Below are 14614 nucleotides of genomic sequence, written 5' to 3'. Positions count from 1 at the left end.
CTTTCCTCTGACGGTGTTTAGCTGTGTGACCTTGAGGCAATCCCTTCACCTCTCTCAGCCTGTTTCTACATCCCTATCAGGGCTTCTTCGACCATTTATGATAAAGGATCAGTTCCTTCTTGGATTAACATATATTTGTAAATATGTGTCTGTAGGACCTTTGCACATGCTGTTCCCTCTACCTCCTAATCATGCAGTCTCTCTTGAAATGTGACCACTTTAGGAGGCCCTCCCTTACCACCCCCTGCTGCCCCTTCCCTCGTTTTACTCTCTATCCTATCATAGTTATATTCTTTCCTATTTCTTTGTTAACTAGCTCTCTATCTCCAACTGGAATGTAAGCCCGTAAGGGCAGACTTCAGGGATGTATATCCATTCCCAGGACCTAGCACAGCGTCTGGCACAGAGTAGGTCTTAGTATTTCTTTGGAGGTATAAATGGATTATGAGTGAATGAATGAATGAGTGAATGCTTTCCCTGACACCTTAATGCCCCAAAACAAACCTTCTCTGGCTCAGGAGCATCTGGCGTGGGTTCAAATTCTGACTCAGCCACTTAACAGCTAAGTTTAGATAAATCGCTGAACACCCCCCCCCCCAAGTTTCATTTTTCGCATTAATCCCGACCTGCTAGAGATATTGTGAGGATCCAACTAGAGAGGAAAATGGCCGAAGCAAAACAGATTCTTTTAAGCTTTCTTTTCTTCTGTATCCTTCACAATCGCGTCCTCCCAAGCCTCATCAACCTTGGGGAGGGACATGCAGGTTGCTGGGCCCTCCCGCACGCAAATCATGTTTCCTTCCTCTGAAAAGGCAGGAAAAAAATCTTCCCGGCAACGGGTCGCGCGGTCGGCGGAGCGGGCGTCAGCGGCGGGGTCTGCGCACGCGTGTGCGCCTGCGCAGAAGGGCCAGGGGCCGGCTGGGGGGGTGAAGAAGGGGCCGGTCTTCCAGCGACAGCGACGCAAGATGGCAGCCACCACGGGCTCGGGTGAGCTGGGGCGCCGGGCCCGGCCGGCCAAGGGGGCGCGGGCTTGGGCCGGGGACCGAGGACCCGCAAAGGTCCTTGCAGCGGGACCAGGGCCTCTGCGCTGCATCTGTTCACTTGGCTCCGCGGTGGCGACCCGGGCCGCCTGAGTGGGGAGGAGGAGCAGGCGGTGGCCGGAAGCACGGGCGGGGGCCGGAGGGGCCTGTGGGCGGCGCGGCGGGGCCCACAGGCTCCCCTGGGCGGTGTGAGGGCCCCGCTGAGAGGAAGGACTGGGCCTCAAGGCATTGATGAGGGGCCGGAGCTAGCGAGGGGCGAGCCTAGAGGCATTCCTGAGGAGACCGAGGCTGGGGGCTTGGGGGAATTCAAGAGGTCTTTTAGGGGATGAGAAGGCTCCCCAAAACGGTTGAGAGTTCTTTACTGAGTGCTAGAAGTCCGAGCCAAGGGGGAGCCTCGGGATGTCCGTTTGGCGGGGACTTCAGAGAATCCCTTAGGATGGATGGGAGAAGAAAACGGGATCTCAAGGGGTGACCGAGGATCCTCCATTGGTTAAGGGGACGGTTCCAGCGTTAGTTTGGGGGATGGGGTTAGCTGAAGAAATCTCTACGCTGATTGGAAAGGGGGCATCTTGGGGTGGCAGGTTTTTGGGGGAAGGGGATAAGTGAGAAGGGAAAAACGATCTCTTGTATTCCAAAGGGAAATGAGCCCGTCATTATCAGGCTTTATTTGAAGAGACATGTTAGGTTTTAGGAGGCAAGCTCTGAGTGGGGTAGTGGTGGAAGCTTTCGATATTAGGTGAAGAACAGGTAAATTGGGAGCCCTGGAGGTGTCTGTCTGGGGCGGGAGGGTCAACTGATGGAAGCTTCATGCAGTGGGTGAGAGTGGGAAAAAGTCCTGTTTCAGAGATGTTTCTTTTAGAGAAGAAAAATCTCCTCTGTTGGGTGAGGGAAGCATAACCTAGAAGTGTCTGTTTTAAGGAGCTTGTCACTCCCTAACATTCCTTTGGATGTTGGTAAAAGATATGTGGGTTCAGCTCGGAAGTTCCCCATTGCGCGGATGAGCATGGGGAGAGGAACAAATGAAATAGAACTCTGGACGACTGTGGGGCAGGAAAGCTGAGCAAACCCCCATTCTCCAGGATTCAGAAGAGGGAATAAGGGAGCTATACTTTGCGGGAGGGGAGTTCTTTCAGGCCCTTGTAGGTTAAGGAAGCAGCATTTATTTTGAGACTTGATTCCTTGTTCTGCACTGCTAAGATGGGCCAGAGGATCAAATCCTGAAGGGTCTGTTTCAGAGTTAACATTCCACAAACGGGCATCAGGAGATGGACTTAGATGGCCTTCTTGAGGGGGTGGGGTAAAGGTTGGCTGGGGGAGGTCCCCCAGAGGGGTTGATAAGGCAAAAGAGATTCTGGAACTGCAAGTTTTGGGGGAAGACTGAGTGTCCCCCTTACGGTGAGGAGGCTGTACCCTGAGGTACCTTGCAGTGATGTTGGCCAAGGAAGTCCTCATGGATAGGGTGATGATGGGTGACCTCTGATGAAGGAAGCAAACAGGGCCACCAGCCTGGGGACTGAAATCCTCTGGCTAGTTAAAGCCATAGCATCAGCACTGTTAGGAGAGGCTTGGTGAACTAAAGGGAACAGGGTGAGGGGAGTCCATCTTTCCAGGATGTTGCTCCTGCAATATCCCAAGAAGCCAGCCTTATCTGCTACAGTGGCAATAGAATTGGCTGTCGGGGGTCAGACTAAAGTGACCTCTCACAAGCTGCCTTTTATACTTAAAGCAGTGGGGTCCCCCATGAGGGATAGAAGAGACCACACATCCTTTTCCTAGGTTTTGGTCTTAGCTGGAATAGTGCTGAGTCAATTCATTTTTTAAGATACTGCCACAGAAGAGAGAGGCTGAGTCAGGGCAGACTGCTGTGGGAAACTTCTCCCCATAATAGCACCCCTGTCAGGTTGCTTTGAAGTGGGGGTACAGTGTGCCTGTGGCAGCCAGCATTATGGTCATATTGCAACTCAACCCTGTTTGCAGTCACTTGAGATTGGCTGCCTACAATCTGTTGTAACAGCTACTTAATTCTAACTTCTTGAAGCCCTGCCAATTGATGAGTGCTTCATAAATGCTAATGCGGTCAGATAAAACGTCATCAGCTGCTGTCCAGTGTCAAGAGCACTTGGCATGGTTCAGATAACATAGAACGGGCTTTAAGTTGCTCCAAATAGTGGGCTTCCTAAAGTCCTTTGTCTGTTTATTCAACAGATATTTATTGAAGTCCTGTTATGTCCCATGGTGAATAGTGGACAAGATGGACACAGCCCCTATCCTTGAGGAGCTTCCATTCTAGTCAGGAGGAAAGCCATTAAAGGAATAAATAATTAAGCCAATTTCCGACAGCAGTTAGTGCTACGAAGGAAATTGTGTGATGTGAGTTAGAGTGTGTGCAGTGGTGATCAGGGAAGGCTTCTCTGAGAAGATGGTGGTATTTGAACTGATATCAACGATGGAAGGAGCCAAGCCTGCAGTGTGTATCATGGGCAGGGCGGGTAGGGACAGTGAGTGCAAAGGCCTTGTGGCAGGACCAAGCGTGGTATGTTGAAAGAACAGATTAAAGTCCTTACTGTGCACGAGAGGCTTGTTAAGGAGATGAGTTGGGGAGATACGGCTTTGAATTTTATTCAGTGTGGAGGGAAGCCATCAAAGTGGCTGGTGTGAAGTAGGCATTTGGTAAATATTGAATGAATGAGTCTGAAAATAACGGGAATGACAGGGTGCCTGGCTAGCTCAGTTGGTAGAGCATGCAGCTCTCAAACTCAGGGTTGTAAGTGCAAGCCCCACGTTCGGCATGGAGCCTGCTTAAAAAAACAAAGAAAGAAAAAGAGGGGAATGACAAGATCTGACCTGTGCCCCTATGTAGTGAAGGAGTGCAGATTGCTGAGAGTCGAAGCGGAAGGGCCTTAAATGGGTTAAATCGAAATGAATGTTCAAGCCCCTGCTTTCTAACCCTGAGAAGTCTTTGGTTGGTCAGGGGCCCTGAAGCCTTCCTTAGTCAGGTTTAGAACACGCCACTTGATTAACATGTGCCTCTAGTTGCCGGGAAACAGCTCTGAAGTCTTTGAGTTCCTGTAAAGGGCTGGCCTTCGTTGTTGTTTTGTTTGTTTGTTTAATGGTCACTGCTTTCAACACTTGGGTGCAACACCTTGCTACCTCCCTTGGTTCTGCAGTGCGTGAATTCTGCATAGATCCTAGAGGGTGGACTGTGAGAAGCCCACGAGAATCCCTCAGGGTGCGCTGCTGTGACAGGTGACTTCCTCCTGTCTTGGCCGGGATTGCAGGACCTCAAGCCCTTGGTTGCCAGGTCCTACCTCTCACCCAGCCTCCCACAGGCTTCCCTGACAACTAACCAGAGACCTGAGTGCCAGAAGCATAAGCCCTGGCTGGGCCTGATTTTAAATTTGCGTTCACTGGAGTGGCCTCCTGTACACATTCGGCACATGCACATTTAACCATATGGGCAGTGGAGGTTAAGTAGTCTTCCATTCCATTCAAGGGTGTTCCCAGAGAGCTGGAGATGGGAGATGAGAACCCGTAGTCTGTGAAGTTGGTCTTGTTCCTGTGTGTCTAACCGTGTGAGTGTCTTGTGCTGATTGTAGCCAGCTACCTTTTGTACAACGTGGGCCCTCCGTTCCAGAGAACTGCCTCATGTACTTAGTGCTCAGCGGGAGCAGTCTGCTCCAGTGATGGAGGTTGGTCCACTACCACCTATTGGCCTCTTCAGGGATTCCCAAGGTTAATTTTGATGATTATGATTTTCCCCTTCGTGGTAACTTGCAAACCATGCTTTTCACTTCACCACATTCTCTTTCTCCCTCCCCTTCACTCTCACCTGAATTGTAGCTACAGTACTTTGATAAAAGTGGAATACATCATGTGAAGTCAGGAATCCTCTATTAAATTCCAAAAGGCCCAGTGAAGTACAGAGCAGTATATTTGGTGAAGTAAACATTTAACACTCTAAAACGCTTTGGAGTTTTCCAGGTAATTTGACTTAATTTAACTTACCTGTTATGTCGTCTCCTCCAACTCTCCACAGCCCAGTGAGCTAACCAGAGGAAGTTTTACTGAGGGAGAAGGGTGGCTGAGTGGTGGCACTCAGACTAGAGCCCAGGGGGATTGACTCCACCTCCCTCTCCAGCCTGCTCCAGTATCTTAGGAAAGAAATGGAAAGGCATGGATTTTTGGCATATGCTCTCCTAGGTGTTGGAGTGTTTAATCATGGTGAGAGAAAGGGCTTTAATGAGAGGGATCTGCCAGCTGTAGCAGGGACCGTTTTTATAGCAGCCTGGGCCACTCTTTGTCTCATTCTGGGTAACCTGCTGTCCAGTGATAGTGAAGTCCATTTTTTTTTTTTTTTAAGATTTTATTTATTTGACAGAGAGGGTACACAAGCAGGGGGAATGGGAGAGGGAGAAGCAGGCTTCTGCGGAGCAGGGAGCCTGATGCGGGGCTCGATCCCAGGACCCTGGAATCATGACCTGAGCCAAAGGCAGACGCTTAACGACTGAGCCACCCAGGCACCCAGTGAAGTCCATTTTTAAGGAAGCTCAGTATTCGCTGGGCTTGGGGCTCTTCGTGTCATTTACAAAGTAGGGCCTTGTCTTCATTTACATGCAAGCCCTTCAGACTTTTTTTTTTTTTTTAAGAGGGTGGGGAAGGGCAGAGGGAGAGAAAGAATCCTAAGCAGGCTCCACACCCAGCACAGAGCCTGACGTGGGCTTGATCGCACAACCTGGAGATCATGACATGAGCTGAAATCAAGAGTCAGATACCCAGCTGACTGAGCCACCCAGGCACCCCCAGACTTTTTTTTTTTTTTAAAGATTTTATTTATTTATTCGACAGACAGCACAAGCAGGCAGAGTGGCAGGCAGAGGGAGAGGGAGAAGCAGGCCCTCCACGGAGCAGGGAGCCGGACATGGGGCTCGATCCCAGGACCCTGGGATCATGACCTGAGCCGAAGGCAGCCGCTTAACCGACTGAGCCACCCAGACTTCTTTTTAAAGTGCACTTCTAGGGCCTACTATGTGCTAGTCAGTGTATTAGATTCAGTCATATTAAATGATCTCACTCCTCACAGCAGTCCTTCAAGACAGGCATCTGTCGTGAAGGTGAGAAACTGAGGTGCAGGTCCAGTGACTTGTGGAGCTAGGGTGCAGAACAGTTCTGCTCCAGGGCATGTGCTCTTGGCCCCATTATCATTCTTCTAGCCCCCATTGCCTTCTCTCCAGCTAGGCATCTCACATTTCTTCAGCCTCTGGCAGGTCTGTTGACATTTCTGACTTGGCCAATTAGTTCTTTCACAGGTGGATAGTCAGGGCCCTTGGGTAGGGTCCTTTCCTCATCCTCACATCCACCCATCACAAGTCCAGTAGGTATAACCCAACAAAAGATGCTAAATCCTCCTCTCCATCTCCACTGTTGTCATTCCTGCCGAACCAGAACCATCTCTCGTCTGAAAGACTGCAGAAGCCAGCTTCCAGTTTTACCCTTTTCCAGTTTGTTCTCTAGAGGAAGCACAATGATCTTTTGCACAATGATCTTTTGCAGACTGAAAACAGAAACTACCACTCCACTGCAGAAAGCCCTTAGAATGAAATCTCCTTGCACTTTGAATCAAATCATTCTCTTTTCTGGGGCCCAGAAGGCCCTCTGTGGTCTTGGTCCTGCCCACCCCCTAACCTCACATGGTATCACACACACCTCTGCTCCTGCCCTAACCCCCTTGGGAATGATCTGCCTCCCATTCTTAAGGTCTCTGCTCTGCAGAAAGGACATCCCTGACCACCCCATTCAGTATAGTCTTCTGTCATTATTACATCTCTTTTCTGTTCTCTTCTAAAGCACTCACCTTATCTGAAGTTTTCTTACTTGCTTTCTTGCATGTTTTCTGTGCTTTTCCACAAAAGCAGGATTCTTTCACGTTCTCCACTGTTATGTCGTAGCACCCTGCACAATTCCTAACGTAGTAGGTGCTCAGTAAATATTTGTTGACTTTCTCGCCTTTTTTTTTTTTTTTGATGTAGCCAAATATATAAATTTGACACATTTGGAGAAACAGTGTGTCTGATAAGGCAGAAGCAAAAGTGACTCTTCAGCTTTTCAAAAAGGAAAGCTCTTGTCCTGATTGGTTGGTATTTCTAGAGGGACTTTAGCTAGACTTAACTCTGTCCTCTCCTTCCCTAACTGTCCTGATACACTTCCCACATCTTATTCTTTGTCTCCACCTGTCAGAGTAAATCTGGTCCTTGTCCTTGGTCACTCTAGTGTCAGAGAAACCCAACATCTCGCATTTTGTCATCAGCTCTTGTTGTCCCATCGTCTGGGCTGTAAAGACGGATTGCCACTGTTTCTTCCCCAAGATCAGCAGCTCTTAAACTAGTGTCCAAATTCCAGGATTGCTTGTTCAATTGCTGGTCTCCACCCTTAGAGTTCCAGAGTTAGTAGTTCTGTAGTGTGTTGGGGTATTCTGGGATGGGGCCTGTGAATTTACATTTCTAGTAAGTTTCCAGGTGATGTGTAGGCTGTAGATCTGGGGACCATCCTTGGAGGATGATTGCTGTAGAGGAGAGAACAGTTCTGCTCCTCTGGGCAGGCACTAACTACACAGCCAGACTGCGCTTGCCAGTTGCTCAGGAATAAAAGTTACTTGCCCCTGACTTTATATCTGCTTTTCAGGAACATTGAAGCTGGTGCATCACCATCCAGGTCTCCTTATTTTCCAGAACGGGAGTAGCACCAGACTCCTAGTTTATTTAGTTCACTGTCTTCCTTAAATGGGCAACCAAACCAGTTTTAATTGGCAACTTTCTTTTCAGGAGAAAACCTGTGAGGCTCAGCCATGCCAGGGTTTTCCAGGATTGGCGTGCTATAGTAGCTGCTGCTTTGTGGCCAGGACTTTCCCAAAAGGTGTTTTAAAGGGCTTCAAATCCATTTTGTACCACAGATACTTTAATATGTTGCTGTGTTTCAGATTACTGCATTGAATGTTTTACTATGACATGGTGTAAGACCCTGTCAGATATTCATGCTTTTTCAACCTGGTTGCCATATTTTTTTTTGTAATATCCTGCAGCTGCTGACTTTTCAGGTTATATTTAGCCAGAAGAAAAACTGGCTGACTTTTGATACTAACACAGATCCAGGAAAAATCTTTCTGGAAAGAATTCTGAAGTAACAGGACAAATATTTTCTTTTAAAAAATCTTGGACTACTGTGATATTTTAGCACCTTGGTGAAGTTATCTTAACATTTTCATAGTTAACTTTTCAGTAGTTTATTAAGATGAGCAAGAGTTCATTTTTACATCCTCTGTATTGTCCCTTGAAGCTGCTTCTCCAGTTGCCTTTTGGTGTCAGATTCACACACAAATATTAGGAATCTTAAAATTGAGGTTGATTCAGTGGATTAAAGTGCCATAGGGATTAAACATACATTGGAGTATTCTTAAGTTTTTCTGACCTGTTGTGTTTCTGTTCTTTGGCATGTGTGGATTTAAGTTTTAAATATATTCACTGAAATCTTTTGTTAAAATTAATGTATCATGATTTTAAGCTTATGCTTTCCATTCAGGTGGGATGATGTCCTAACTTGTGACTGATACAAGGTCTGTAGAATCTCTGAACTCCACTAATACATATTTTTTAAAGATTTTATTTTTAAGTAATCTCTACACCCAATGTGGGGCTCAAATTTACAACCCCGAGATCAAGAGTCTCACACACTCCACCTACTGAGCCAGCCAGGCGCCCCTGAACTCCACCAATATTTGGATTTGTGTCCCTATATAGACCCTGAAGTTCTAGCACTAGGATGTAGTCAGGCTATTTGGAGTTAAATGCGCTTGCTTTGTAGAAAATACTGATGTATTAACTTTGTATACAGTTTCTAAATGGTGTAGAATATCAGTAACATGCTTTCATATATATTTCGTAAAACAAAGGTCATCTTGTAGTGAAGAATCCTTTGGCTTGTGTGATTTGAGTAAAAAACCAGTTTTCCATCATTTAAAAAAATGTAGATTTCCCTGAAAGTCTCTATCGTACTTGATTAAAAAGATAAAACTAGTTACCAGTTTTTAATGATCTCAAAATAAAAGACATTAGGTTTCTCAGTTACATGGTATCAGTGTTCAGTGTTTTGGCCACAGTAGACCATGTTAGAGTTTATAGTAGGAAAGGAAGAGCTAGTGCTGTGTCTCCTGTCAGGAAACATTTATTGAGCACCATTGTATGCCAGGTAACACACCAGATTCTGGGGAGGCAGGATTGAATGAGTCACAGCTCTAGCTCGAGAAGCTCCGAGAGTGAGTCAGACGATAAAAAGGAAAGAAAATAAAATGTAAAGAGAAAGAAAAGGTCCAGCACAGACACTGGGTAAGGGTAAAGGGATGTCGGGAAGGAGCGCTCTGAGAAGACCTCTGTAGACTGCGTGGCTTCTAAATTAAGATTTCTACTTCTTCTCAAGATCATTCCGAATTCAGTGTATAACTTTCCTTCAGCTACTTAAAATCCATACTTTGATAATCTTTTTAATATTAAGGCTTTCTCTTAATAGTGCTATGAATGTTTCCATGCTTTATTTTCAGAAATAAACCAGAGTTAGAATTTTGTGACATGGAGCATTATTCGTTCTGAAATAAGATCCCTCGCTAACACCCAGGCACCCATTCAGTCAACAAGCATTTGAGCACATACTCTGGCAAAGCACTCCTTGAGGGGTTGAAGATTTAGCAGTGAACAAAAGAGATGAAGTTTTACTCTCACAGAGCTTATTTATGGTCAGATGGGAGAGACAGTAAACAGCTAATGAATTAGAAATGAATATATTTAAAATGTCAAGTGGTAACCAATGCCGTGAAGAAAAACAAAGCAAGATAAGGGAATGGGAAGTTCAACCTTAGTGAGGAATAAGAGAGTCAGCCTACCAGCCATTCAGAGAATCCCAGGGTGAGGCAGAAAGTGAAGTTGCCAGTTCCTTCAGGAACTGAAAGAAGGTGGGTATGGCTGAGGGAGGACAGGGAGCAAAGGAGTGGGTGGCAGGGAATGCTGGAGACACAGATGGTGCTCAGGAGGCACGCTGAGCCTCCTGAGTCAGGTGTGTGCTGGGCCAGGAGAGGGCTGAGAGAGTGACAGGAGCGAACTTACTTTAAAAAGCTCACCCTGGAGACTAGACTGTAGGTGTAGGCCAGTAGGCTGAGCAACCTGTGGGGATGCTGAGGGAGCATGGACGACAGGGATCACAGTGGACATGGCAAAAATGACCATATTTGGAATATGTTTGGAAATGGACTGAGTATGGGGTGTAAGGGAAAGATTTCTCATCTTGACTCCAAGATATTTGGCCAGAGCAATCTGGTAAATGTTTGTGCCATATACTTAGATTGGGGTGTGGGTGTTTTTGGTTGTTTGTTTTTTTTTTTTTTTTTTTTTTTTTTTTAGGAATACAAAGGAGTTCTGTTTGGAAGTGTTTTAAGTTGGAGAGGCCTCATAAGCCTCTAAACTGAGATGTCACGGAGACAGTTAATTGGAAATGTAAATTGTAAAGTCACTACCAGCCTCCTAGGTCTCGGTAAAATCGCTTGGGGATGGGGAGTAGAATAGACAGAAAAGGGAAGGTGTGGGGACTGCCCTGAGGCCAGGCAGTCGATATTTGGAGGTCAGGGAGGGGAGGCCAAGGAGCCAGTGAGGTACGAAGAGAACCTGAGGCTCAGGGAAGCCCCTGGAGTTGCCACTGGAGCCCTGGGGTGGGGGCTGAAATCTGCCTCAGGATTTGGCTAGAGGGTGCCCCTGGTGCCCCTGGCCAGAGCTGTTCTGGTGAGTGACTAGACAGAAAGGCTGATGAGGATAGGTGCAGGTAAGGTGGGGAATGACAGACAAGGAGTCTAGACGACCCCTCGGAGGGTTTTTTGCTAAGAAGGAACAAAGAAATGAGATGGTAGCTGGAAGGGGTATGGGATCAGGTGAGGGGTTTGGGTTTTTATTTTATGGTGGGTGATACAATGTGCTAATGAAAGTGATTCGATAGAAACATTACTCTGCCAGGTATTACACACAGTGCTTTACAGGTTTTATCTCATCGATTCTTCTTTGCCCTCCATAGTGTCAGGGAGTGATGGTATCTCTGTCTCAAGGCTCAAGGTAGCTGGTACAGTCACACAGCTAGATTGCTAGGAGACTGCGGAGCCAGGACTTGATCCCAGATCTTGCTCTTAATCCTCTGTGGAGAGATTATAGAATTTTCTCTAGAGTGCACTCTGATTCTTTTTTGTGGGAGATAACTTAGCCACTGCTCTGATGAGCATTTAAAAAATGGAATGGGGGCGCCTGGGTGGCTCAGTTGGTTAAGCGACTGCCTTCCGCTCAGGTCATGATCCCGGAGTCCTGGGATCGAGTCCCACATCAGGCTCCCGGCTCAGAGGGGACCCTGCTTCTCCCTCTGACCCTCTCCCCTCTCATGCTGTTTCTCTCTCTCTCTCTCTCTCCCTCTCTCTCTCTCTCTCTCTCTCTCAAATAAAAAAATAAATAAAATCTTTAAAAAAAAATAAATGGAATGGGGCGCCTGGCTGGCTCAGGTACAGCATGCAACTCTTGATCTTACAGTTGCAAGTTCAAGCCCTACGTTGGGTGTAGAGATTATTTAAAAATAGAATCTTGGGGCGCCTGGGTGGCTTAGTCGTTAAGCGTCTGCCTTCGGGTCAGGCCATGGTCCCAGGGTCCTGGGATCGAGCCCCACGTCGGGCTCCCTGCTCCGCGGGAAGCCTGCTTCTCCCTCTCCCACTCCCCCTGCTTGTGTTCCCTCTCACGCTGTGTCTCTTTCTGTCAAATAAATAAAATTTTTTAAAAATAAATAAATAAAACTAGAATCCTAAAAAAATAAATAACAGAATGGTAGACCAGGTATCCTCATGATTGTATGTTTGTGACATCTAAGGATCATTATACCATACAAGGAAGCATGGGTGGCCTTGTGCTTTTCTTTGGGCTGGGAGGGGCAGAGTGAGCACACAGGAGAGAGAGAGAGAGAGAGAGAGAGAGAGAGAGAGAGAGAGAATCTTAAGCAGGCTTCACGTGCACAATGCAGAGCCAGACACAGGGCTAGATCTCAAGACCCTGAGATCATGACCTGAGCTGAAATCAAGAATCAGGCGCTTAACTGATTGAGCTACCCAGGCACCTGTGTGCTTATCTTTATAAAATGGGGTTTGCATGCCTTTTTATCCTCTTCCCCCACCTCCAGTTTTGGATTTTTCAACAAATACTTATGTAAAGTCTGCTGTGTACAGGCCAGTTGTTTTTATGTCACATTGTAAGAATGGGAACCACTGCCGCAGTCATGCAAATTAATATGTGCTGCCTTAAATCTCTTAACATTCCCATTTAAGATTTTTTTTTTAATTTGACAGAGCACAAGCACACACAAGCAGGGGAAGGTCAGGCAGAGGAAGAGGGAGAAGCAGGCTCCCCGCAGAGCAGGGAGCCTTATGTGGGGCTCGATCCAGGGCCCTGGGATCATGACCTGAGCTGAAGGCAGACGCTTAACTGACTGAGCCACCCAGGCGCCCCTCTTAACATTCCTTCGGTTTCCCATCCCTTGGCCCCTTGATAAGATGTTCTGCCACAATACTTGCTCTAAGCAAATGCTTCTGGCTTTGCATCCTGAGACATTGATGGTTGCATATCCCTAACCTGGCCTCTCATCCTTCCCAGCCCACCCTGAACATTATTCAGGAGAGTCACCTTATCTCTCATCCTACTTGGAGCCTTCTGCGGCTCCTGCCTACTGACCCTGGGGATAAAGTCCTGTTCCTCTTGGTAGCATGGCTCCACCTCTTTAGCTTTCATCAAATTCAGAGGGGTCTAGGACCCTCACAAAGGTTAAGAAACATTGTCCTGTGATAGGTTATGTTTCTCTCATCCAGTTTTGATACTGTTCTGTTCTCTTGAGCGTTGTGTGTGTGTATCTTTTCTTTTCTTTTTTTTTTTTTTTTTTTAAGATCTTATTTATTTATTTGACAGAGACACAGCAAGAGAGGGAACACAAGCAGGGGGAGTGGGAGAGGGAGAAGCAGGCTTCCCGCCGAGCAGGGAGCCCGATGCGGGGCTCGATCCCAGGACCCTAGGATCATGACCTGAGCCGAAGGCAGATGCTTAACTCCTAAGCCCCCCAGGCGCCCCTGTATCTTGTTTTCATAGTGAGACTTTATACTCCAGTTGGGAGACTCCTGTTTTTCTTTCACAGCCCCTCAAAGGTCTAGCATGGTATTGGATAAGTGTTGGGTATTATTGCACAGAAAGAAGTTGTGTACGTATATGTTACTGACAAATTTATGTGTAGGGAAATTTTGACAAGCAGGTAAAAAGCCTAGCAAACTTTTTTTTTCTTTCAAAGATTTTACTTATTTATTTCAAAGAGAGAACAAGCAGAGGGAGAGAGAGAAGCAGGCTCCCCGCTGAGCAGGGCGCCGGAAGGAAGGAAGCGGGGACTCAATCCCAGGATCCTGGGATTACAACCTGAGCCAAAGGCAGACGCTTAACCGACTCACTACCCAGGCATCCCTCCTAGCAAACTTTTTTAAATTGCAGTCCTGAAATATGTGGATTTTTTGCTTGGAAGTGTGGAGTGAGAGTTTTACACACATTAAACATGGTGTACCCCAGAATGGTGCCTTACCAAAGAGAGTTCAGTAAACCAGTTAACTAGGTGCTAACTAGCCACTTTTGTGTAAATATCAGAAAAAAAACTAAATGAATCACGCTATAATTTTATAATTCCCTGACCTCTGCTAGCTGTTATTATTCTCCAGACTCTGCTTTTAGTCAGTTTTTGAGTAAAAATAAAAGTTTATGTCTTAGTAAATATGAATTCCAAGTGACGGTTCCCTTTTAAAGCTATTGAGTTTGTGGACTTAAACTCTTCAATGTTTAGCTAAATAAAGGTTAACAGAGTACTTAACCACCCAATGCCAGATTAGCACAGTGTTTATCAGTCTTTACTTACCCTTTTGACAGAACAAAGGGTTTTAAATACTTTCTGAGGTGAATCTAGGATGTTAGGGATCAAAGAGATTCTTGAGAACAGTTAGTTGTCCCCACATGTACAGTGGTGGTCCATAAGCAGAACTTGACCCACAGATACTTGGTTAGACCAAAGGAGTGACTGTCCCCTTTGAAAAGGACATGTATTTCTCCAGCTCACCTCAGTTCTTAACACTCCCTATTTTAAGCCAGACATTAAAGAAAATTTGTAAAGCCATCCTACTCTTCTCACTAATTTTCTTTTGTTCTTTGGAAACTAGTTACCTCATAAGATATGTTATTTATCTCAACAGGTGATGATTTGTTGTAGTTAGTTTTAAATGAATTAAATATTTTTAAATTTCTCAGTTTTGATTTCTGATTTGGCAGATATCAATAGCTGTAACCCACGTAGACAAAGTCTCTTTGAAGTCTTCAGTAATTTTTAAGAGAGTATAAAGGGGTCTTAAGACCAAAAAACTTGAGAACTGCTGTTCAAATGGAATGAATGCTTATTGTAATTCATCAATATATGGTATAGTTATTCTGATATTTATA

At 46.1% G+C, this 14614-nt stretch overlaps 1 protein-coding gene across 2 annotated transcripts in view; it reads left to right on the top strand.

The window, feature by feature from the left end:
• The first annotated feature begins 912 nt into the window (after positions 1-912).
• UBE2V1 (ubiquitin conjugating enzyme E2 V1) overlaps positions 913-14614 on the top strand; it is a 32067-nt gene continuing 18365 nt past the window's right edge. For both annotated transcript variants that reach the window (XM_027621509.2, XM_027621508.2), the window contains exon 1: positions 913-987. In XM_027621509.2, coding sequence (XP_027477310.1) covers positions 966-987 — 22 coding nt within the window. In that variant the 5' untranslated portion in view covers positions 913-965. The remainder of the gene's footprint in view (positions 988-14614) is intronic.

This window comes from Zalophus californianus, chromosome 8 (genome assembly GCF_009762305.2).
Source record: "Zalophus californianus isolate mZalCal1 chromosome 8, mZalCal1.pri.v2, whole genome shotgun sequence".
NCBI classification, from domain to species: Eukaryota; Metazoa; Chordata; class Mammalia; order Carnivora; family Otariidae; genus Zalophus; species Zalophus californianus.
This window is presented reverse-complemented; position numbering and strand designations above follow the sequence as displayed.